Source organism: Pituophis catenifer, unplaced genomic scaffold, assembly GCF_029215685.1.
Source record: "Pituophis catenifer annectens isolate HBS135680 unplaced genomic scaffold, rPitCat1.0.hap2 SCAF_6, whole genome shotgun sequence".
NCBI lineage: Eukaryota > Metazoa > Chordata > Lepidosauria > Squamata > Colubridae > Pituophis > Pituophis catenifer.
In genome coordinates this window covers 80914223-80941158 of record NW_027256886.1, presented here as the reverse complement: position 1 = coordinate 80941158, position 26936 = coordinate 80914223, and the positions used below count along the sequence as shown (strand labels likewise).

General features: G+C 40.0%; 1 protein-coding gene across 1 annotated transcript in view; it reads left to right on the top strand.

Moving 5' to 3' along the window:
* Nucleotides 1-4284: 4284 nt before the first annotated feature.
* REEP3 (receptor accessory protein 3) overlaps nt 4285-26936 on the top strand; it is a 50626-nt gene continuing 27974 nt past the window's right edge. Inside the window, exons 1-2 of the mRNA XM_070945380.1 lie at nt 4285-4470; nt 22283-22355. Of these exons, the coding sequence (XP_070801481.1) occupies nt 4439-4470; nt 22283-22355 (105 nt within the window). The 5' untranslated portion in view covers nt 4285-4438. The remainder of the gene's footprint in view (nt 4471-22282; nt 22356-26936) is intronic.

The window sequence follows — 26936 nt, the reverse complement described above, 5'->3', positions numbered from 1 at the left end:
TGCAGTCATATAAATCTTTTAAATTAAATACATTGTATTGCATTTTTCCACAAAGGATTCAGTTACCAAGGCAATAAATGCAAAAGCTAACCCTACTGGGCTTTATTCCCATAAAGGGCAACTCCTGTGCATAAGAATGCTTTCTCTGTTAGAAACTGCTGTGTGAAAGATGTAATATGTAAGGCAGAGAAACTTACACTGCAAAACAAGTTTAACAACTTCGAAAACTTAAAAAGGCATAATTTGTTGTTCCTTTCCTGAACAGCCAGAAATATAACACCACCAGCCCACCCTTTACTGGTTCAGTTTCTATTGGGACACAGAGCAAATACTGGATATTTATACTGCCTTCACGATAACCTCCAACAATATGACTTAAGCACAAAACAAAACAAAGAAATAAATAACCCAAAAGCCAAGTTTAATATTCACCAATATTCAGGAATCAAACAACTAATTTGCAAGCCACCATCAGAGTTCATTTATTCTTTACTTCCCTGTTTATCAATCCCTGCTAATTGTGAAGTTCAGCCTGCTTTCTGGTTCAAAGGACCTTAACACAAATATCAATTTGTGACAGGCTATTGCCTATTTTCGGGTTAGTGCACTTTTGTTTTGCTTGTGGGTGATGGATCTCCATGACAAAATAAATGTTGCATTTGACAGGTCTTGGTCTGATCCAAGTTGATAAGGTTATTTCTCATCACATTTGACCTTCTAATCTGCTTTTCAACTATTGCTTAATTCCCCCCCCCATCTTATTTATGCTTTGTGTGAAACATTTCCCCAGCAAATTGGCTTTGCCATTTCTCTCTCAGACCAACCACGTTGCCTTGCTATTTACACGTGCGCTCCTTTTTTCTGTCCATTTATAGGGAGGCATTAAAAACAAGCCAAGACTTTATTGCCAAAGCACACATAGCTTTCATGCTGTTTGAGTCTCTCTGGAATTTTTTTTTTTTTATAAATAAACATTCCTAGACCAACATGGACTCCGGCCTACTTCACCAATTTGTGTAGCTAAAAGAAAAAAAGTTCAGGTTTCCACAATGGAGATCAAACATTTTGCACAATCTGTCTCCTCATATTACACATCAAATGCTATCATTCATAAACAAATGAAGGTGGTTTATTGAAATATAAACAGCAAATAATCTACTGTCTCATCAACACAACAAGCTATGACTTTGTGGGTAACTAACACACCCAGCTCTGACTCATTTAGCACATGTAGGCACACACCTGCGCCCAAAGCATTCATAATCCAAAGTAACTGCTCACAGGAAGACAAGAGATAATTGGGATCTGCTGACTCATCCCAGGGAGGATTTAGAATCAGTAGCATAGATGCTAAACTAGGATCACTGAAATAGGGCATACTAGTGCTAGAAAATCTGAAAACAAGCCATCTCCATACCTATTACTCCAGGAAGGGTGCTAATTGTATTAAGATTATATTAACATGAGATTGTATGTTATACTGGATCAATAAGACCATGTACTAGCTTTGGTTTAGTAATTATGTTTTCATTTTTCCAAAGATGGGGTACCAATAACCTAAAAATCTCTCAATTTATAAAATATATTTTATGGTTAAAATACTGAATTAGGACTAGGAAAACCCACACTGAATGCCTCCCACAGGATTAGAAGCTCCAGGTGACTCTGGACCAGTCACTATCTCCCAGGTTAATCTATTTTATGTGGGCTTCAGTGAAAAGATAAAACAGAAGAGTCTACAGATACTTAATTTAGCTCCTAGAGGAAAGGCAGGGCATAAATTTAGTAAACAAAACAATTTTCTCTCTCTGCAGATTACAATTACATCCCACTTAACAAAAGGGACTGATCTTAGTGTCAAACACACCTTTTCTCTTCCATTCTTTATTTTTTGTCAACTAATGTGCTTTAAAATTGAAATTATTTTGCAACCTTTGCATTAGCCTATTAAAGAAATTGCCTTAAGATGAATGTGTTACCCAGAGACCTGAAATCTCAGAAACATTTACCTTCTAGATAGCAGCATACATTTTCAAACAACTGAAGCCATCGGATTTTCATTTCAAGAGCCCCTTACCCAGTAGTGGTGGGATTCAAATAATTTAACAACCGGTTCTCTGCCCTAATGATTTCTTCCAACAACCAGTTCATCAAACTGTTCAGAAAATTAAGAACCAGTTCTCCAGAAGTGGTGCGAACTGGCTGAATCCCACCACTGCCCTTACCCATATGACTGTTGGAAGCATCATTTGATGTAAGGGTTCTGTAGAACAATTATTAGATTTACCACTTCAGGTACAATAGCCTAGTCAGGTTCATGGCATATCGTACATTGGGTAGACTTTAGAATTCTAACCTTTTCAGGTAGCTGTTCACAGAACTATAGCAATAGCAGAGGAGCCCAAAACAATTATCAGAGGAAAAAAGCACCATTATATTTCATAAAGGAAATCTTAATTTTCATAGTCTCACATTGAAATCATTCTTCCTTCCAAAACATTTGTATTCTCAAATATCAACCTTCATGCGATTTGACTTCCACTCTATTATTATCTGAATAGAGATAAGCATTACAGGCGACAATGGAATTCCAAGATCCACTCACAAAAATCCTGAAATCTGCAGTGACTCCTAGCTTGCAGAATACATTTAACCACAGTTAACACTCAATTACTCAATTTTCTGGCTTTCAGGTCTCGCTGGTCTTTAATTATCTGGGCTGGGTTCCTACAAGTCAGTACTGTAGACTCTGAAATGTGTATTTCAGTGAGTTGTGCAAACGCAGCCTTTGAGAAACAAGAAATACACCATCCATAAAGTACTTCCCCTGAAGATCATTCTGAATACTATCTGAAGATGTGGTTCTTATACTGTAACGATCATCATCGAAAGAGAAGGCTCCTTTAAAACTATTACAGGAATGGCTGGGAGAGTCAAAATTATTGGCTCAGCCATGTGATGTGTCCTATCTGACCTTGGCCGATTCTGAAATACCTAAACCGGATGAGTCTTGTTTAGTACTTTTGATAGATTGGACAATACGCAAGAAAGTAACAGGGCTATGGACTATTAGACCGAGATAAAAATCTCAGAAAGCAACTGTTACTGAGTGTGATAAACACTGCATGGATGTATAGCCAGAAGGTCACGCGGATATGAACCTACCTCAAAAAAAAAGAGGACTTTCTCCTTTTACCTCCATTGCCCTCCTCTTCTATGTCATCAGTTGCATCTTCGAACAGAATAATGACCAAATGAAAGCAGAGCTTAGAACAAGCTTTTGGATTAAAATAATAATAATATAATACCCCTAAGCAAAACTTACCAGCACCTGGAAAGAGAACTCATAGGCTTATATATAGATCTGCTTTTTCTAGTCAAGATATTTTTAGATGCCTCTGTTCACCCCTTGTGGCCATTTTTCTCCTCCCACTCCTCAAATTTTTCCGAATTCTCAATTTGGAATTTCCCAAATTCCAAATTTGCCTTCCTCAAAAGGAGGAAAGACCGAGTCCAGCCATGTCAACAAGCGACGCCTTTCTGCCAGATCGGAAGCCTCTCCTTACCTATCTGAAGCCATTGATCTGAAAAGCAAGCAAGGATCCTCCCCGCGTTTCCTTGCAAATTCAGTGGGAAAAGCGCTGGCCGGAAGCACGCAGGTCAATGTTACATAAAACCCATCTTGCAATTGGCTCAGTTTGCTAAAAGGCCAACCTCGCTCCCTTCCCCCCACCCCATTTCCTCCCTTCCCCTCCCCCTTCCCTCAGTTTTTGAGAAAAAAAGCAGCCAATGGATGGAAGCCGGGGGCAAAAATAAATAAATAAATAAATCCCCGCGAGCCTTGCGCGAAAGCGATGCCAACCAATGCTTTTGGATCCCGTGCAAAACTGTTAAGCTGGCATTCTAAGTCCACGACAAAGACGGGGCACAAGGGCAGCAACAATTAACCACAACCACTAAAGATCCGGATTATTAAACCCCTATATAAAAAAAAGGAATTTACCCTATTCGCGATGATGAACCTACCAAGAGAGAAAAAAAGGCTACGCTTGCGCAGACTCCCCGGGCCTGTTACCTACCCATTCTCTCTCCTCCCCGGGCAAAGCGAGGCGCATGCGCACTTGCCTCCCATGGAACGGACGGCGGAGGAAGGCCCCGGGGAGGGCAGGAGCCAATCCGTGGCGAGGGGGGGCGTGGCGTGTGTCAGTTGTTGAAGGTCTGAGAGGGGAGGGGGGGACGACGACGAGGAGGGAGAGGGAGAGGGCGGGGCTCCGTTGTCTTCTGTGAAACCGGTGGGAGCCATTCGAGGCCCGGCGGGGCGAGGAGCCGGAGGGCGAGCCGACCAGGGAAGGGCGGGTCCGACCGAGACCCGCTGCGGGCAGCTGTGCGCTCTGGGGGCGGTGGCAGGATCTCAAGGCCCAGCCCTGCCAGAAACAACATGGTGTCGTGCATCATTTCCCGAGTCGTTGTGTAAGTAAAGGGGGGGGGAAGGAGGTGGGTGCCGGGATGGCAGGAGAAGGAACGAAGGAAGGAGGGAGGGAAGGAAGGAAAGAACGAAGGAAGGAGGGAAGGAAAGAAAGGAAGGAAAGAACGAAGGAAGGAAAAAGGAAGGAAGGAAAGAAGGAAGGAAAGGGAGAAGGAACGAAGGAAGGAAAGAAGAAACGAAGGAAAGAGAAGGAAGGAAAGGAAGGAGGAACAAAGGAAGGAGGGAAGGAAGGAGAAGGAAAGAAAGAAGGAAGGAAGGAAAGAAGGAACAGAGGAAGGAAGGAAAAAAAGAATGAAGGAAGAAGGGAAGGGAAGAAAGAAGGAAGGAAAGGGAGAAGGAACGAAGGAAGGAAAGAAGAAAAGGAAAGGAAGGAAGGAAGGAAGGAAGGAAGGAAGGAAGGAAGGAAGGACGGCCGGCCAAGCCTTTTCTTCGCGGGTCCTTCTCGCTGGTGCCTCGGCCAGCATGAGGCTCCTGGGGCTTCCCGGGAAAGTGAGGGAGCCAGTGGCTACTCCCAAGCATCCCTTCCTGGGTGAGAAGGACCGCTGGTGGCTAGGATGTACCAGAGCTCCCCCCCCCCCCCCGCCGCTCGCTTGGCTGCTACTCCCGGCGGCATCTGGAGGCGGCCCCGTTGGGGAGAAAGGCCCGCAAGGCCCCATTGGTGGCTACTGGAGGCAAAGAGGGAGGAGGCACCTGCATATTTCTTCTCTTAGCAACGGTGCACAAGAGGGGCTGCTGTTGCCTCCCCCGCTTTTTTTGGGGGGGGGGGGGTTGACCAATCTACCCAGTTTGGCATAATGGGTAAGGTGCTGAAAAAGGTGAGTTAGATGCCTGCCTTAAGATATAAAAGCCAGCTGGGTGAGCTTGGGCCTCTCTTTCTCTCTCTCAGCCCAGCCCACACCTCACAGGGTTGTTGTGGGGAGAAAAAAAGGAGCAGTATATATAGACTACATTCTTCAAAATGAAAAAGGTCTTCTACAGTCACGTAAGCCTAAGACTGAAAATGAAAAAGGCTTGCCAGATGTTATATCTTTTCTATCCTGCTCTCCAGAGTGGAGAGTTGGTCTCTGACAGAAAGCCATTTGAAGAGACTAGAAGCATTTGAAATGTGGATTTACAGGCGGCTATTACGTATAAGCTGGGTTAACAAAATCACAAATGAGATGATAAGCCGCCTGGGAAAGCCAAGGGAAAGCATCAAAACCATTAAAAAGAATATTTCAGACATGTGATGTGACACCCAGCATCCTTCACTTAATCCTCCAAGGAAAGATTGAAGGTAAACGAGGTCCAGGCAGAAGAAGAACATCATGGCTTCCAAATCTAAGGGACTTAGTTTTGGACAAAACTCAGCAGCACTTTTTTGTGTGGCTGCTGATAAAAATAGGATCGCCAACATGATCGTTAATATCCGGTGATGGATATGGCACAAGAAGAAGAAGAAGAAGATATAGACACTAACTTTAAATTGTACAAAATAAAGGCAAGGTATAAATATAGTAATCATATTCTATAGCTGTGGGATTTCCTGGTGGCTCCCTATCCGAGCATTAACCACCAGATCTAGTCCCATTTAGTTTTCTAAAATGATCCAAAGTCAGCTAGTTGTTGTGCGTTTTGTGGAGGCTTTGGTGCTTTTCTGAGCTTGTTTGTTTGCACACATTTCATTCCCAATTTAGGTGACATCATCAGTACTCACTGACTAATTTGTACTGATGTTAACTAATTGGGTAATAATAAAACATCTCCAAACAAACAGTCAAGCTCAGAGAACATCAAGAACTCTACAATTCAATCCTGTGCTACATAATTTCTTTTTCTGTTGGTTGTCATTCTTCCTTTTTGCTTTAAACTTAATGCTGTGTTTTATAGATGCTTGCTGCAATTAGCTGGTAGAGGACACCCTGGAGCAGGGGTCTCCAACCTTGGCAACTTTAAACCTGGCGGACTTCAACTCCAAGAATTCCCCAGCCAGCAAAGCAAAGTTGGCTTAAAGTTGCCAAGGTTGGAGACCCCTGCCCTGGAGTATGGGCAACTTGAGGTTAAGACCAAGCCTGCACAACAGGTAGAGAGGAAGGGGCTACATTGATAAGTGGAAAATAATTGTTGGCTGCAAAGGAATACCTTTGCACAGTGACCAGCTCATTCTTAGCTAGAATTAGCAGGTGCAGTGCTGGATCTGGCAGTGGATGGTGAGATTTGGAGGTGCTCAGGAGCGTATCTTTAGGAGGATGATAAATTTATTACTTTAAAAAAAATATTAGTGAGTCATACGAGGCTCCAGCATGGGGAGGTTCCCATGCTGTGCAATACTGGTCTAGACTTTGTATTGTTAAAAGATTTCAGGCTGAATGTAAGTGACCTGTACATCTAATATGTGCTAGTGCAGTGATGGCTAACCTTTTCGGAACCGAGTGCCCAAAGGGCATGCGTGCATGCGTGAATGTGCGCGAACACCCAAAATGCAATGCGTGCACAGCCCCGCACACATACCCCCCCTCCCACACTTGCCCCACCCCCCCATGTGTGCCCGCACCCCCCCCGCACATGCGCGGCAGAGACCTGAAGGCTAGCTGCCCGGTGGGAAGCACGCATGTATGCGCAGTGGAGCTGAACTGGGATGACGGCTCGTGTGCCATCAGAGAGGCCGCTGTATGCCATCTCTGGCACGCGTGCCATAGGTCGCCATCGTGGTGCTAGTGAGATGTGAAAGTTAAGAACATAGGTTTGAATTCACGATGTTGCAGTAATTAATACAGATTTAGATCTTCAGATTTATGAAAACTGTTTATTAGCATTATAATGATGGGGATGTTAAGCAATTGGCAATAATGGGTCTTAACCCTTTGGGTCCTCAATGTTTCTTCCTATCTTTTATATACTTTTCAAGTATATAAAAATGAACAGTAATTATGAGTGAAAAATCATTTTCTAAATGTATTGCTATTCCCTAATGAATCTTACAATATCTGAAGTAATGATATGACAGATTCTGGAATTGATGCTATGACTTTTAAAAAAAAGAAGCACCCAGAAATTGGAACCCTGTGCAAACAAAATAGTGGCTTTAATTCTTGCTAATGGATTTGGACATTAAAACTATCATCATTTAAATGGAATATACGGTACATGGTCTAGCAATCTTGGCACGGATTGGCTATGGCATTTATTCTGTGCTGGTTACAGAGAACTGAGATCTGTTTGTGTTCTTATATGGACAATTTTTACACTATAGCAGCACCAAAAAGAATCCTTAAAAAAAAAAACCTTCAGATATTATTTTATATTAATCACAAAGATTATGTGATTCACATGAAAGGAGCTTAACACTTAACGTGAAGACGCTTCAATTATAATCAAGACATTTTGAGCCTTGGTATTATATGAGCAAGTAATTAAATGGTAAGTTCCTGTTTCTTGGAAGCATATACTGAAGTAATAAGCATGTTTCAGACATTGGAAATTTTGTAGTGATGAATCCAAGGTGGAAATTCTAGACCAGTCTGAAGCTGATAGTGTTATAACCAGGGGTGGGTTTCACTTACTTTTGCCACTTCTGCGTATTTGATTATGTCTGGGAAGGTGGGCAGAGTCTCCTGCCGCCGCTGCTACCAGTTCGCCCAAATCCGGGTGAACCGGTAGCAACCCACCACTGGTTATAATTTTAAAAGACTTTTGAATTGGCACCATAGTAAACCCTGATATGCCTGAAACATTTTGAAATAAATAAATACATTCCCGTGAAACCAACATTCAGTTATTTGGTAATCTTTTCTCTAAAGATATATTTGAAGAAAAAAGAGTCGAGCACAGCTATCAAGCTTAGAGTCAAAATCTGTACTAAAGGAAGAGAGTTGCCGCCCTGCCAAGAGACTGTAAAAACAAGACATGAATCTATGGCCAAAGGACAACTAAGATATGGAAATAATATTGCATTTGGGGCAACTTGTATCAGATTGGCAAATAGCCATATTCTGGCTTCTGTGAAAAGTTTGAGACTGGCTAAAAGATCAATTAGAGAGCAAAGCATTTTTATGCCAAAACTGGACGTTGAAATAGCCATTTGAAAGAAATCATTGTTGGACAATCATATTACAAAATGGCACTAGAAGTGGTGTCTGAATTGGGACTAACTTGATTAGAGATCAAAACTATTCAAGAACCAGCCGGCAATGAAGAACATTGCTTTACTCTGGTGATGAAAATGCAGAGGTCATCAGGCAGGGGTGAAATCCAGCAGGTTCTGACAGGTTCTGGAGAACCGGTAGCAGAAATTTTGAGTAGTTCAGAGAACCGGTAGCGGAAATTTTGAGTAGTTCGGAGAACTGGCAAATACCACCTCTGGCTGGTCCCAGAGTGGGGTGGGAATGGAGATTTTGCAGTATCCTTCCCCTGAAGTGGGGTGGAAATGGGGATTTTGCAGCATTCTTCTCCACCAAGCCATGCCCACAGAACCGGTAGTAAAAAAATTTGAATTTCACCACTGGCATCAGGGTAACCTTGTCAGGGATTATACCTGTCAGAATGCTTTCAATGCAATTTAATCATAATATCTGGTGATGTCAGTGCCCATATGGGAGGAGATAGGATAAATTGGGAAGGAAACCTTTGGAAAATTTGGCATAGATGAAGCAAATGAAAATGATATCGGATATTATAATTTGCAGCAGTCAGTGACTTATAGTGGGAAGAACCATTTTGGTTTTACACATGGGGGGGGTGTTAGAGACAAAGTGCAAGGACACATAAATCCTACACTACTTCTATACCCAATTCCAGTCTATCAAATATATATGTGCAATGTGAGGTGCCGATTATGCAAAAATTAATCTTAAATTCCAACATGTAAACCTGATACTGCTTGATGAAATGGACATGAAAAAACTCCCACGCCTCTGATGATGTCTATGATACTGCCAAAAGCTCGTGTCCAACCATATATAACCCTAAATGCCAGAATGGATTTGAAATAAGTGCGTAGACGTGGCTGACTAATGCAAATAACTCGGTTTTTTTTAAACAGTGCACAGTTAGTTTGACAGTGAAGTTTGAAGTTAACTAAAAGCAGAATGTAGAACATTATGTTACACAATAATATAATAGTCATATATTCTTCACTATTCTTAGACACATAAGATTAAATCGGCAAATGATAATGTATATTGAAAGGTCACTTGTATAATCTTCAAATGATTGTTGCTTTAGAGATGGAGAAGTTTTCAAGCAACTGTACCAATATGAACAGTATTCAGTAACAGGGACCCCTAGCACATCCACCACTCAGAAATGCCAGAAAACTGTCAGGTTTTTGAAACTGAGCCTACAGTAGATGATGAAAGAAAGTAAGAAAGCTACTGAAAAATGATGAAAGCAGCTGAAGTGCTTTACTAAAAAATGGAGTTACGGCTAAGCTTTTCAAAACTGATGGAATCTATCTTGATTCAGGTACAATACTTTTGGCACTTGGAGAAGGTCCCCATCACACCAAAACTAAAAATTATAATCTGTTTTGGAAAAAAAGGCAACTGTCACAAATGCAAATTCTATTTGGGAAGACGCCTCCCTTCAATCATCGGAAAAGTCTTCATGAAAATCATCTACCTATAATTCTAGAAATGGCAGGAACTATTAGAGAATAGGCTGATCTCTACCCAAACGGAGAATGATGTTATCAGATCTCCATCCCGCAGCTCATAGAAGAAGAAAAACCTCTATGGTAAATATTCATTGACTTTTGAACAGCCTTTAAAAGTATATTCTGGAACTGCTATATATGGAAAGCATTGAAAATTGAATACATGCCCACAAAAATAATTTTGCCTGCTGGAAGAAACTCACATCATCAGCTGCATGTGCGTCCAAGACGAACTTTCAGAGAAATCCCCAATTGGAATGGGATTTAGGCAAAGCTGTGTATTCATTCCTCTGCTATTCAGTATCATAGCTGCTGCTGTAGTGAGGATGGCAGGCATGGGGAATAATGAACCCATTACATACCTTGTTTGCTGTTAAAAGTTGCCATATTTGCAGGCAATAATACAAAAGTCACAGACATCTTGTATGATGTCACGACCATTACCCACTTCATAGAGCAATAGCAATAGCACTTTAGTTTCACAGTGCTTTCCAGGCCTCTCTAAGCCATTTACAGAGCCAACCTATTGCCCCCAACAATCTGGGTCCTCATTTTACCCACCTTGGAAAGATGGAAGGCCGAGGCAACCTTGAACCTGGTGAGATTCAATCTGCCAAACTTCTGGCAGCCGGTGATCAGCAGTAGCCTGCAGTACTGCACTCTAATCACTGTGCCACCACGGCTCTTGTTTTGAAAATTCTCACAAAATGAAGGTTTTAATGGATCATATTCTACTGATCATATTCAGTGGAGTCCAAATAGAGTAGGTTAACCAGTTCAGATACTGATGGAAGTTGCTGATAGAAGGAAAGGGGCCTATTATGAGGACTATTTTAGCCTTGTGTCAGATGAGGTTGCTTGAATTTGCTTGGAATTGGGACATTGGCTGTGCATCTCCTATGGAGTTGATTGAGGCATGGTCTTACTTGGTTATTTGGGTAGAATTTCAGCCTATTGATCCTAATAAATTGAGCAGAATCCTCTGGTCTGTGAATTTGGCCACTTGTGTTTTAGTTTCGTTTTCCTTCTAGTTTAAAAAACGTCAGAGCCTCCTGAGAGATGACATGTGGTTGGATCTGTTGTGGATGCCAGTGTTTCAAGGGAGGAGCTAATTCCCCTTCAAGCTGTCGCTGGATCCTAACAGATTTGACCAACTTCTGTCCTATCTCTTTGTTAGGGAAGTCTGTTGAAAAGGTGCTGAGTCTGCAGTTCCAGAGAGCCTCAAGGAAGGAAGTTATCCTTTTCAGCCAACTTTCAGACCCTTTTTGTAGTACTGAAATGGCATTGGTACAGTTGTGGATGATATATTTTGGAATGAATAGGGAATGTGCATTTATCCTGGTGTTTTGTTGATCTCTCAGTGGCCTTTGATATCATCATGGTGTTCTTCTGTGGACTAGCTTGGGTAGATGGAAATGAGAGACACTGTTTTGCAGTGTTCCACCTATTTATTTCAGGATTGCTTCTGATCATTGTTGGGGAGAGAAAATTGAGCCCTGTGCCCCTGCTTCGCTGAGGACTCTACTTTCCATTCCTTTTCAACATGCACATGAAACGGATGCAGAATCCAGTGGGCAAATGTCTGAAGTGGAGACCTCAGTTTCATATCATATCAGATTGTCATAGAAGTCCAAAACAGCAAAGGAGGGAGAGATAGGAAAGTTTTTATAAAATTTATTAAGAATAGGTTCAAACGAAGGCTTGACAAATTTTAGTCCGGGAGAAAAGCTATTGAAAAATTGTTTATTGTGGAAGTCTGTCTTAAATATTAGGAGCTTTAACTTTGGATAATTAAGAATTGTATGCTTAGATTGTCCCATCCTACTATCTAAAAACATTTTTACTTCTGTATAAAATTAGAAAGGAAGCAGCGATTATTGTTCATTCTCTGGAAAAGCCACGATTCTTCATTGCAGCTCCAGTATTAAGAAGAAAGTTAACTAGAGACAGTGATAAATTGTCCAAGTACAGTGGAGTTTTTGCAATCTGGTTTAGGGGGAGACGTGACCGTTGCGCCATTCCTTGTCTTTCATCTCCAACCCATCCCCACTACATCTGTGCCTAGAGAATGTGATCATCTTATTGGTATCGCCATTATATTATTACATTACTGATTCTGACTTTTCAGTCACCTATCCCATCTCCAGCAGAGCAAACCTTTGCTCATAGAATGATCTTTGTACCGTTTGTACTTTGTATAACTGGAGTCAGTGTGCTTTTTCATCCTGTAGGTGTGTAGGGTGTCATATCACTTCTTAACCTTTTAATTAAGATCAGGTTTACAGTAGTTATTTAACCCATTCCCCTATGCATGCTGTCTCGATATAGCAATAGCACTTAGACTTATATACCGCTTAATAGTGCTTTTACAGCCCTCTCTAAGTGGTTTACAGAGTCAGCATATTTCCCCCAACAATCTGGGTCCTCATTTTACCCACCTCGGAAGGATGGAAGGCTGAGTCAACCTTGAGCCTGGTGAAATTTGAACTGCTGAACTGCAGCTAGCAGTCAGGTGAAGTAGCCTGCAGTACTACACTCTAACTACTGCGCCACCTCGGCTCTTTATCTGGAATCTATATTGAGTATAGATTCCAGATAAAGTCTTAGCTGTATTGATACTATGTAGCAATTACGTTAATACCAGTCACCAAATAGTGATTTTAAAAAACAACAACAACTAAATATATGCAGTTGAAGTCTGGAAGAAATTTCTTTTTATGCCTTGACTGAGATAGGATTTACCAATACTTCAGAGCACTTTATACATTCTACCTTTTTTTATGGAGTTCAAAGGGAGCAATAGATGACAGACCTATTTCGCCATACAGGTATATTTTGAGGACAATATGCTTTTATCATACCCAGACACAAAGCTAATGAGACACTTTGTAAATGAGATAGTTTGTTATGTGTCACTCAGACAGAATGTCACAAGGAAAGTCAAACCTGTTGAACAGGAAAGAAGCTGCTACAGGAGCTTTATCTATGGAGTCCATGGTGCTCTCTGAGCTAAGCTTGGTTGTTTTTTTGCAGATGTTTTATCTGTATCTTCCACTAAACAGAACATTTCGTTTCTGATGATAAATATTCAAAAGTCTTGACTTAGTTATATACAATTGCTTGAGATTTATGGTAACTTTTTGGCCTGTTTGTCAGGAAACATAAAAATCCTGCTGTCTTTAAATAATTAAATACTGGTATCTGTGTTAGGATTAGGTGTTATTTTATATATTTTCCTGGTTCTCAACAATGCCATGTTTCAGACTGAATATTATGAAGATGATCACGATGAAGTTCAAAAAAACAACAACAACCTGGGAACATAGCATGGGATAGGATGCAAAATTTAATCATTCAGAGGCATTACTTGACCAAATAGGCATAGAAATAATGATAGAATATGCTTGGTTTATGCCGTTTTTCATCAAGAATTGATTGAAAAACATTTTGCAACTACTGTACATCTAGATTGGTGTGAAAAAAAATGCTTAGATGCTTATACTAATACTGGAGAATTGAAGGACAGCATTCTATCTGATCCAAAGGGATTTGGGAATCAAGGATAATCCGTTACTGTTTAAAGAACCAACACTATCACGGTAATATTTTCTTTTCAGGAGTTCATCAGTTCACTGATTTTTCTCCATTGCCTTTTTTCCCCCTAGCTGTATAAACCTTTAGAAAAAAAGTGATGACAAATAAAGTACAAAAATAGAGATAATATATCTATCTCTATATCTCTATGTCCCCATACCTATGTCTGTCTGTCTCTCTCATTTTAATGTTAATTGTACTAGGCTAAAAATTGTAAGTTGGAGTTCTCATTCTGCCTTAAGCATGAAGCCCACTGAGAACATTGGGCCAGTTTTCTTCAGCCCTGGGAAGAAGGTGGCAAGAACAAACAATTTCTAAACAAAATGTTGCCAAAAAACTTGCATGGACTTGTCAGTCACCAAGAGTCAAAACTGATTCAAAATCTCCTTCAGTTTTAGAGGAAATGTCTGTAAAATTAGCTGTTAAAATAGTTTAATATTAAAAAGTAAGCCCAAATGATTTACTAAGGAAAATTGTTCTAATGAACCATGAATATGTTCCATTTATTTTGGTAAATGCTGATTATATACCTCCTTATATCTCATGTGTTCTTGGAAAATCAAGGGATGCTGTTAATAATTCAGGCAGAAAGTTATAAGATACTGCTGAAGAAAGTAAGTAATTGCTAAGATTATTTAGTTACAGATATTCAGAAATCTTTATTCAGGTGATATAATGCATTTCCAAAATTCTGTATTCTCATGGAGTAGTAGTAAGATAATATAAAGTACAGATAGGAGCATCTTTCCTATGCTCACCTACAGAATATTCATCTGAAGATTCTATACGTACTAGTTCACTTTTAGCAGGATTCTTTTTGTCAGATGTTCAGAATTAGACGATGTAACTAGGTCGACGTCTGGCTGATGTCGTGGTGAGATTGGACGTGAGGAGCGGGTCTCCGCGCTCCCGCGCCAAGTTCTCCCCATTGAAGGGCTCCGAAAGGAGCTAAAGCCACCCTGTAGGGATGATGAAGAAAGAGGGGTGCCCTGCAGGTTAAGCAACTCTCCTGCTTAACCAGGGCTTCTTCCCTCTCGCCTACAACGAGGCAGCCATCATGTCTACCATGAAGCTGGGACAGCCAAGGCAACAAAGAAAGTGCAGGAAAGGTGTACATGAACAGTGACTGGAGCTGGGTGAGAAGATTCCTTTTTTATTCAGACCCCAACTTTAAAAGGAAAAAGAAAAGAAAATTCAGGAAAAGAGATCCTTAGAACTGTTTGTTAAAGTAGTGAACAATTTTATACAGAGAAAAATTCTAGACCCGAAAGACAGGACTTAAGGGGAGAAAAGCTAAACACTTTTTAAAACATAGAAAATTGGACTTTCAAACTGGGTAGGCGTTGTTTTGGAAAGGCATTTTAAAATGCTGGAACTATCTATTTGAATAATTGACTTTGCTTCTACAAATTGAATTAAAATTGGATTAAATAACTTTACATTTAAAACTACACTGAAACCTAAACTCAGGGCACCACCTACTGATGAATGGAAAATATACTATACCCCTACAAGCCTGGGAAAGTTTCTGATAAGAGAAATAAACAATACTCATCTGGAAGACTGTGGTGATACCTATTGTTCTATAATTATCTACTTTATGATTACTGGAGATTCAACTGTGGGAATAAGGAAGACTTTTAAGCAAAGTTAAATGACTTCTGATTTTTGGAAAGCTTCCTGGATTATCTAAATGGAACTAAGTGAATAATCCTGGAATATAAAGAACTATGAACATTGTGCTTTCTGAGAAGCAACATTAGGCTTGAATATATTGTTTTTGGACTATTGACTAAGAGTGGGACTTGCTAAAATAAGACAACATGCTCCATCGGGGAAATAAGTGAAATTTCAAAAGAAATGGCATTCCAAAGCTTTAAGGACACTATGACAAAGAATTACAGGGTGATAACCTATTGCATGACATATATAGGAAAATAGAAAATACCCTGCAACTGATAATGAATGAAGACTAAATATTCCAGAAAAGAGAGGAGAGAACAGAAAAAATGGAGGAAAAGACAGAACAGACAAACCAGCAAATAAAGCAAGAAGATAAGAAGGAGAAGATAATAAAGATAATAATGACTGATGAAATAAACCAAGAGGAAAGTAGTTTAAGAGATTTAAAAATTGAATTGGATAAGCAGGAAAATACTTTTGAAAGGGAGATGGAGCCTGGGTAGATAGTCTGGAGGCCTGGCAGCATAGGAAGATAGACATGAGAGAAATGTTTAGAACAGTGAAGATACGGATGTAGATAGAGACAAGGATCCAAGAGAGGAGTATGAGAGGCAAGCTAAAAAACGAATAAGAATTGAAGTGTTAAAACAGGTAAGAGATGATGGATAGAAAGGACATATTTTTTCTCTTTTTTTAATATAATGATGGCCTGATTAAAAACTAGAATAGGGGTAGAAATAAGAATACACACTCTTATATATAAAGTAATAGCTAGATGGAAAGATTAGAGGTTGAAAGATAGTATTAAGCATGTTTAAATAATACGGTTTGGCACTAGAATGGCGCATTGAAACATTGAATAATTAAATAATAAAGGACTGTATCTTAATATAAACAAGTGTATTAACACTAGGATTAGTAATGGTGGCCTGACTAGAAGCCAGAATAGAGGCAGAAATAAGAAATAGGGGGAATATTAGCACACATACTTTTTATACAATAGAATAAAAGCAATAACTAGAGGGGAAGATTAGAGATTGAAAGAGGGCAGTACTATGTAAACTCAAATAATATTGTGTTTGGCATTAAAATGGAACATTGAAATATTGAACAATTACGTTAAAACAAATATGCATATTAATGCTACAATTTCATAAGTTTGATTAATGTAACAAATATTATTAATATTATTATTGCCATTTGTCCCAAAATGAACGATACCCAGATGTCGCACTGTTCATGTATTGATGTTGATGTATATTCTAAAAATAAAAATCCAAAAAAAAATTAGATGATTTAACTCAAGGATTTGCTTTGTTAAGATTCATGCAGAATTCTGGCCTGCATCAACCACACTTGGAAGATATTTTCTCCTGAAATTATAAAGGATAGTGAGCCTTTGTATGTAAACTACACAATGTCTACTTTCATGAATTTACAAACGGAAAAAGATCTATTCATAGCTGTCCTATATACAAACCACACTGGCCTTATCTAATTAAGCCACAAACACTGTACATCTAATGGATAGAATTATGGATTCCTGTTAATAGTAAAAAAGTTTAAGAGGTTTCAAAAAAAAAAGTGAAATGTTTTGAACTGAATCCTTTATAAGTAGAAATACAATTGGAAGATACAATAAAATATTGAATTGCATTATATGCTGAAGTTGAGGCTGGTTGTGTATGAGGAGTAACTGGAGTAAGGAGTAATTTTCTTTTAGAGCAGTTATTACGGGTAAACATAAATTAACCACTTATTCTATGGTTACAGCACTGTTTACATTTTTCTATGATTTTTCTTCTAATCATAAAAACCATATAAAAACCACTTTATTTTTGTATCCTGCAAAAGGTCAATAAACTTTCCAATAGACAATGATATATCTCTAAAGCAGTTAATTTGGCCATCTCAGCAAGTTCCATCATCTTCGCCCTCCCTTTTTCCGTTGTGGATAAACTAGAATCTTTTCACCTTTATGCATATAATAATAGTCTTGCTGCAGTCATATATGAAAAGAGTTCCATAACTTTTTCCAGCTGCTTACCCATTGACTATAAAAAAAAAGTCTATGATTTCAATTGTATATGTGTCTTCAAAATCTTCCCTATTATTGTACAAAATCTAGTCCAACATGTTCAGAATCTTTTAAATATCCAGTAAGTATGGTAAAATTGTTGGTTACATTTCAAGAATTTTTATACGTTGTAACCAATTTTTCCATTGACATTACCAATGATAACATCATTTTATAACAAATTTCTTTATGACTATAACATACAGGTAGTCCCTGACCTACAAACATAAAAGACCCAGCCCATTACGCAACAAGTGGTGACTCTAGAAAAGTCCTAGCTAGATCCTGAAAGCAGTCAAAGAGCAAAAAGGTTTCTAAGGACCAAGTTGCTCCAGCCAGCTGAACTTTTTGAGCCAAATTTTTCTTCAGCTCCTCAACTGAAAAAATATTTTCTTTGCTTGCTTCCTTCCTTTACACCAGGGCTCCCCAGTCCTCAGGTTGCGGCCCACTGGCTGCGACCTGTTTGAAACAGGGTCATGTGAGTGATGAGCAAGCACGTGCATTAAGCTCCACTGGCGCAAGCAGAGGTTGCTTGAGTGGGGGGTGGGCGCTTGTCTCCGCTCGAGCGCCATCTGCTTGCACAAGTGGAGCGTCACATGAGCAGAGCCAGTGCCCGCCATTCACTCGAGTGCACTGCTCACACCAGTGGTGTTATACACGAATGCGTGCACCTGCCATTCGCACCCCCCCTTGCGCTGGGCCAGGCCTGGCCGCCAAGATGGAAAGATTGGAGACTGCTGCTGTCATTCATCAAGGCATACAGTAAATCATGCAAATGAGGTTTTTAAAAGGGATTGGGGTTGGCTGAAGAAGGAGGCGGAAAACAATTGCAACAACATGGCTCCATTTCTAACCTTTAAAGGTACCATGATTTTGAAATCAATCGAGACATTAAGGAAGACCAGAATAGGTGCACTACTTCCATCTCAGTGCTGCCAAATGTAATTTATAAATAAGTACAGTCAATATTACCTCAATGTATTTCTTATCTTGAAATCTGACTGAAAAAGATCTAAGTACTCTGTTTCCTCCGGGGTCCTATGTTTTGTGGCTTTTATTGCCACAAGTAATCTTTTAATGAAGGCTCTTATTCATGCTTGATTGATTTTGCTCTTTGTTTTCCTCCAATGATGATCTAGATGTGTCTTCTGCCACTTTGTCTCTTGGAATCCTTCTGGGATTTGTAAGGGAGAATGCATATAGGTGTGAATCTGTCCAAGGTTATCACTGCAAACTTCTTCTGAGCAATGAACCATAGAGCCTCAGGACCCACTCAAATTCCCTGTGAAACCCAGCAGGGTCCATAAGGCACCTGATCAGACCAGTTGAACAGGTTCTTTCTCCCTCTGTCAGGGAGTAACTACAAAAAATTCCAAGGCCACTTGGGAGTAATTTGACAAATAATAATGGTAATATCCTCTGCTCCAAGACAAATACCAGATCTGACGTTTGAACCCAACTCTGACTTCAGCTCGCAATAATCTGATCAGTTATCATAATGATTATTATCTCCAAAGTCACCTTCAACTCTGCATCCAGTAAAGGCAGATTCATTGAGTACCGTCATACTCAAAGCATTCATGCTGAATATTCATAAAGTGCAAATTTTTACAAGATTGAAAATTGAACAAAATTTGTTGGTAGTATATTAAATGATCACCATCAAACCTCCCTCCCCCTTTACCCCCACAAATGCTTCCAGTTAAGATGTGGTGGAGAAAGAATAGTTTATGGAGTCTTGATTGGCTTGTAGAGAAAGTCACAAAATTGATCTTGTTATTGTATCAACCAAGAATTTGACATTTCCTGATGGAGGAGTTTAAGAAACTGCTTAAAACTGGTATTTGGCTTTAATTAAGAAAATAGGTTGCTCAGAGATGGTATTCAGCCGGTTTGGGCCAATTCGCCTGAACCAGTAGCGGAAATCGCAGGTGGGCCGGCCTCCCCTGCCCCGCCTCTATGCCATCCTATATAGGAACGTTTTTGAGGCCGGGCACATGTGCAGAAGGCACGCGCACAGAAGCAAAACGCATGTGCGGAAGGCCAGGCACATGCGCGGAAGGCAGGTATGCATGCAAACCAGGCGCGCACATGCATGAAGCAAGCGTGTGTGTGCGGGGCAAACCGGTAGTAACATAATGTGAAACCCACCACAATGTTGCTGCTTTTGTTACCCTTTTTATTCTCTTGGAAAGGTTATATTGCTGTATTTTTACAAGCAATGAAGAATTTAGTTGGGCTTCTAGGTGGTTAACGTGGGTAGGGCCTGGTGTCAGAACATGTTGGAGATTAATGTAAATAGGTTATGACTTTTATTACTTTACATGCAGTCTAGCTTTAATAAACTATTGTATACATTTGCTCCAAACCTGTTTTTCTACAGTCATAGAAGCCTTAGGAAATACTTGAAAGAGTTGGGCTGCTGCCAACTCCTGTTTGGAATTGAAAACAACCATCTGCTGATTTAAAGCATAGTTCACCGGCTCCCATGGAAACCAATTGTTAAATAGAAGCTAGCTATTTAAGTTTAGAAAAACAAAAAGCCTTATGGGAAGACGGCAACTTTTAAAAATCCTGAAATGCTGGTAAAATTATAATAGATTTTCGGCTGGGTAGGTCTGTGAAAATTCTCAGTCATCCAGGTCATAGTTGTCACAAAGATACTTTGTCAAAAGGCAACTGGACTTTCTTTGTTTTCCTTGAAGATGTTTCGCTTCTCATCCGAGAAGCTTCTTCAGTTCAGATGGATATATTTTGCTGTTAAAAAAGAATAATGGTATACTTTTTCTTACGAATAACTTCTTATGGAATTTACGGAACTCCTGCCTTGGGCTGAGGGTTGGATTAGACGACCTCCAAGCTTCCTTCCTTCCTTCCTTCCTTCCTTCCTTCCTTCCTTCCTTCCTTCCTTCCTTCCTTGGTTGGTTGGTTGGTTGGTTGAAAAACCCAATAGGAATCACTTCTTCAGAGAGGGAGAGAGGTTTGAGGGAGGTTTGTAAATCTAGTTTAATCTTATCAGACAACCACCCATTGTCAGTACTGATTATGCCTTAATTCTGAGTGCCCTAAGTTTTGCCTCCAGTGAGGCATAAGACACATCTCATATACATACACTTACCAGATTGCAGTAAGGATCCAATATTTTTCCTGGCTCATTATTTCTAAAAGATTCTAAAATCCTATTTAGTGTCTACAACTAGTTTCTATCCATGTTCTTTGAACTGGGGCAAGTGTTCCTTGGAACAAAAGGTTTGTTGGGTGTTGGTATGAATATATGTGGGTTCTCCCCTTTATTATTAAATACAACCTGTAAGTTAAAAGGACATAGACGTGGTGCTCTACTCCACTGACACTTTCAGATTCCTTGTCAGATTTTCTCCCGTTTGGAGAAAACATTTTTATATGGAGAAGAAACAAAATGCCTATACAATAGCTAAATAAATTTGTAAGAAGAATATTAATTAAAAAGCAGTGTATAATATAATGAAACTGGTCAACTACAGTTTTTAGCAACCAATAAAAATGCATACTCAAGTTAATGGCCTGGTTTGCACATTGCATGAGGCCATAATATAATACAGTTTAGGTTTCGTTTTCAGTAAAGCATGCTTGAAATAAATCAAGGAATAGCATAATATATGAACCCAGTATACCAGTAATAATTAAACACATACTGTTATACACCTTGTCCTTGGATCCCAAAGCAGATTTATTTCGGAAGGTTACATTGAAAAATAAATGTTTTCCTGTTTCATTCTTTAGCGTAGTATTTTACCGTACTGTTAACGTTTCAGAAATACCTCAGTTTTTTTAATTCAGCACATCCAGTAGTTTAGATAAAGTATTTGTATGCACTCTGAAATACTTTTTTACATAACGAACATCTGGTACTAAAAAGGGCTACATTTGGAGTATCAGGATTAGGGTAATTAGGAACAAAATTGTGGAAAATGGGATAGCTTCCATCACTCCTGCCCTGACATGTGCCAAAAGAGGAAAGATGTTGCTCTGAATTGTACCATTTTTCTGCCAGACCTGGAAAATGATAAATGAAGCAACTTGTCTACCTTTATGTTTTACTCTAATTTGTAGTCATTGTACACTCAAGCAGTTACATATGACAGATTATCTGTTTGAAACAGTTTTGTCAAAAAAAAGTTGAGTTACGACTAGTTCAGAAATATACCCTGTTTCCCCAAAAATAAGACATCCCCTGATAATAAGCCCAATCGGGCCTTTGAACGCATGTGCTAAAATAAGCCTCCCACCGAAAATAAGCCATCCCTGAAAATATTTAAACGCAGAGCTGGAAATCAGGTAAGACGGCAAGAGGAGCCCCATCTTGTTCCACGCACCCCAAAATAATAAGACCTCCCTGAAAATAAGGCCAAGCGCTTATTTCAGGGTTCAAAAAAATATAAGACAGGGTCTTATTTTCGGGGAAACACGGTATTGTTTCTGTTTCTACTTGGTTTCTCCTTTGTAATATATAAGCCTTTCATAGCCTTATAGCACCTATTCAAGCCAGCTAGTAGTTCTTATCTTTTTCCCTGCAAAATAATAGGTGTGAAAAGATCTGAAATCTTAGTGCAAACTTTCAGTATTTTTTAAAAGGCAGGTTTTGATGTATGAGCACGTGAGGGATGCCCAGAGAATGCAATGCTCAATAGCTGTGATCAGAATAGACATAGTTGGAAATTACAATTGTCTGAATATGAACTTATTTTCGTTTTTTTCTTATGTATGTATTCTGAGCTTCCATGATTACTGTGTGCTTTTGTTCAATTAAAATATTTTTCTTTACATATAGGTTGGTCTTTGGAATGCTGTATCCTGCTTATTATTCCTACAAAGCTGTAAAAACAAAAAATGTCAAGGAATATGTGAGTACTTAATTTTCAATATTTCTTTCCAGTATTAACCTTTACTCAAGTTTTTTGAGAGTGTATACTAGCATCGGCAATAATACGGATTTTAATTTGTCAGGAGACGTTAATCATGGTAATTATGATACACTGAAATCATATTTCATGTTTAAGTGAGGCGTCGATCTTGCACTATTTAATTTTTAAATTTGATGATAAATTGAGAAGTAATGAGAGGAGCAGATGCTTTCCAAATGCAGCTTCTCTTTGCTACCTTCCTATTCTTTCTGAAGCATATTTTCTCCTTGCCACCTTCACAGTGATTAAATGATGTGGCTGAATTGGAGAGACTAGATGTGATGGCAATCCTTGCTGGAGTGCAGGGAAAGAAAAAGGAAGAAAGAAAAAGAAAAAGAAAGGAAGGAAGGAAGGAAGGAAGGAAGGAAGGAAGGAAGGAAGGAAGGAAGGAAGAGAGAGTAGGCTGCATATAAAATTCTGCCTTAACGGGGAAGGTTACCAGCTGCTTCTTCACAGACCTGTTTGTAGAGATAAGCATCCAAAAAGCATCCAAAATGCTTTTTTTCCAAAGTTTTGAAAAGTGGTTCCAAATCACAAAAAAGTGTATGCTCAAGAAATGTATGAAAAATGTAGTAGGTGTATGAAAAAGGCACAACAGAAATAACCTATGCATGAGAATGTGAATATTATACAATGGAAAATACGACCTTCACGTAGTACAAAATAGAAAAGAGTGAATTCATACACTTTGCTAAGCCAGGGGTTACTCAATCAAGTAATCAACTGAATCCTAACATCAGTTGAACATAATAAATTGGCAACGATATACTTTCTTTTTACCTTTTCCATATTTTAATTAAAAGTGTTTAGCATGCTTCTGTTTATGTTGACTCTGATAATCAAATAATAAATTAGTTTTTCTTCTCTGGCTGCATTGAAAGTGTCTCTGGGTATTGTTAGAGACTGTAAAAGTATTGTTTTAGGCAGTTTCATAGAATTCAGATACTTCAGAACTAATGATATTTCTGATACGTACACTACTCTTTGACATATTAGTCAAGTAAGCTTGCTCCAGAATGTAGCTGTCTCACTTTAGCCACAAATCATTCAAGGAGAAAGGAATTTTCTTTACTTTTCAGCTTTGTGGGTAACGAAGCTAGGGTTGCTATCTGCATTTGGGAAAAGCAGCTGCAGCCAGGCAGAAATGCTTTCCACCACTACTTCCCCAAGAATAGAATTAGCTCATCCCTTCTCCCAAACGGCCCCCGAAATTTGAGAGGAGATGGGCTCATTCGTTCCACAATCACACATTACTCACAAGCATATATACTGGTGTTCTAGGTGTCTGGGTAATTGAGCTACACCCTGACATTTTAAAGAAAGTTCTGATGTCCAGAGGCAGCCTCACCCCATCCAGGCCCTTCACCTACAAAAATGTGGGTGTGGAGGAGAAAAAGGAAGTCAACAAACAGGCTAGGAAGTGAGAAGTGATGCACAATTAATACAGGTAAGCAAAATCAGTCATCTGTCAGGACCACAAGCTGTGGTAAGCAGCCCTTGGCCTGAAGTTCAATAGCAACCAAAAAAGGAGCAATCACACCGAGGCAGCACCTAATCTGTACAATTGCAATAACTTTTGGAGGGAGGCAAAGGTTGTATGCCATTTTACAGTTTTTAATATTTATTTATTATAAGGATGACCATCAAGACTTATTCATGTGGCCACATCGACTTGCAAAGCCTAGGAGGGTGGAGTTAATTCAGGGCAATAGGAAAGGTGTGCGCTACAATTATATATTTTGTATAGTTATAATACCTTCTTCACTGTGGTGTGTCCAGTCTGGGGAAACAACCCTCACAAGCATCCAGAGTCCCATTCGTTCACCAAATGGATAAATATGATTGATACATTCATTGATTGATTTGATTTATATGATTGCCCATATTGTAGAGTAACTCTGGACAACATATAAATGCAGAAGCATAAAAAACAGTAATAAAATAAAATACAGTAGCATACAATAAATATCCAAAACAAAATATCTGAGACAAAACTCAGAATTAAAAAAAAAATAGAATAACTGAGACCAACCAAACACCATACTCTACTCCAGATCTTTCATTCTCAGTGGGCTCATCCAGTGCTTTAGCTAAAGAGCCTGGAGAAGAACCAGCTATCATGGTTACAGAAGGTGATCAAAGTCAGGTTCATTTGAATCTTAGAGGGGCTGTTCTTCCATAGGGCAGGGGTTGCAACAGTGAAGGCTCCTTTTTCTATCCCATCTGCCAGATGACATTTGTTAGGGTCCTAAAGGTTGGTTGCCCTTTCAGATCTCATGGGAAGAGCCAGCACAGGCAAGGCTAACACAGAGCAAATCCAAACATATTTTTTTCTTGACAGATGGACTAGAGTAGGCTTGTACTATGTTTCCCCGAAAATATAACCTACTCAGAAAGTAAGTCCTAGCTTGGTTTTTACATGTGTGCCCAATATAAGCCCTACCCCCCCCCCCAAATAAGCCCTAATTAAGACCCTGCCAACTCCAGGGTGCACAAGTAAAAATTAAGCTAGGGTGGGTGCTGGAATTGTTCTACTACTTACCTTCAGATAGTTGCAGCCAGGCCTCTCGCACTTTGGCCCATTTCTTCTGCCGGCAAGGCTTTCCTGAAGGCCTCTGTAGCCGATAACAGAGCCTCAGATCGATCCGGAGCTTTGTTATCGGCTACAGAGGCCTTCAGGAAAGCCTTGCTGGCTTTGCCGGACGAAGAAGTTCCTGAAGGCCTCTGATAGGCTGGGGGTGATGCATGCAAGTGAGGTGAGTCAGTGGACATTCCCCCCCCCCATAAAAGTAAGACCTGGTGCCTTTTTGGGTGGCAAAAAAAAAATATAAGACAGGGTCTTATTTTTGGGGAAACAAGGTATATATTTTGGTTCTTCCTTCCCTAGGAGAAACAGGATTAGGCTATGGGGTCCTTGACGCTCTCTGAGCTTGGTTATTTTCTTGCAAACATTTCATTACCTACCGTGTTTCCCCGAAAATAAGACTCTGTCTTATATTTTTTTTGAACCCCGAAATAAGCGCTTGGCCTTATTTTCGGGGAGGTCTTATTATTTTGGGGCATGTGGAGGAAATGATGGGGACCGGCTGCTCATGCGTTTAAATATTTTCGGGGAGGGTTTATTTTCGGGGGGGGGCGAGCTTATTTTAGTGCATACGCTCAAAAGCTAGATTGGCCTTATTATCAGGGGATATCTTATGGGGATGAAACAGGGTAGTTTGGTAATGAAATGTCTGTAAGAAAACAACCAAGCTCAGAGACCACCAAGGACTTCACAGTTCAACGCTGAATCTCTTCTATAGGTTTAACTAAACAAGGTTGCTGGCCAGCTGTTTGTGGATGTGTGAATAGAAAAATTGCCTTAATGTCACAACTTATTTCATAATATAGACTCTTGCCCATGCTCATTCTTCATATTTCACCAGTGCCAATCTAGATATCTCTTCTGTCATTTTATCTCTTGAAGCTCCCCAGAAAAACGGGAGAGATATGTAGAGAGAAAGGCTTTTGAGGTATGACCTGAATTGAGACTATGGCTACTCTTTCATTCCATGTGATAATGAGGGCTTTAGTGGAAGTGCACTTCAGACTTCAGGAACAATCTCAACAATCCATGGGGTTGGTCTTTCTGCAGTGAGAAATTGCTGCAGAGAACTTAATTATTTCCTTTAAGACAGTAAACCTATGGTCACCTTTATCCAAGATAACTGAGAAGTCTTAAGTCTAAGAGATTGATGGTAGATTATTCTAAAGCCATAACGTTTTTAGAATTTATCTTAGAAAATATTTAAATATGTTACTCTTTGCATTTAAGTTTCTCTCTATGACTTGAATGACTTAAGGTCACAAATAATAGAATAACAGAATAACAGAATTGGAAGGGATCATGGAAGTCTTCTAGTCCAACTGCTTGCACAAGCAGGAAACCCTATACCATTGATGGCTAACCTTTTTGCTATTGCGTGCCAGGAGTGGGGTGTGTGTGTGTGTCGTGTGTGTGCCCACACCCATAATTCTATGTGCTCCTGCCCCTGCCCCCTGCTCCTGGCACGTGATGGCACAGTAGGCCCACTTTTTGCTCTCCCCAGTCTCCAGAGTCTTTCTAGGAGTTTGGGAAGGGCGAAAACAGCCTTCCCCATCTCCTGGATGGGCCTCTGGGAGGCCTCTAGGCAGGTGGGGAAGGCTGTTTTTGCTCTTCCCAGACTCCTAGAAAGGCTCTGGAGGCTGGGGAAAGCAAAAAACGGGCCTTCCGGAGCCACCGGAAGTTGGCAAACAGGCCGTTTCCAGCCTCTGGAGGGCCTCCGGGGGTGTGGGGAAGGCCATTTTAGCTCTTCCCAGACTCCTAGAAAAGCTCTGGAAGCTGGGGAGAGCAAAAAATGGGCCTTTCCCACCACCCCCTGAGGCCCTCCGGAGGCAGGAAACAGCCTGTTTCCCTACTTCTGGTGGGCCCAGAAGGCCCGAAAATCAGCTGGCCGGCATGCACATCCGCACCAGAGCTGAGCTCATGTGCCCACCGATATG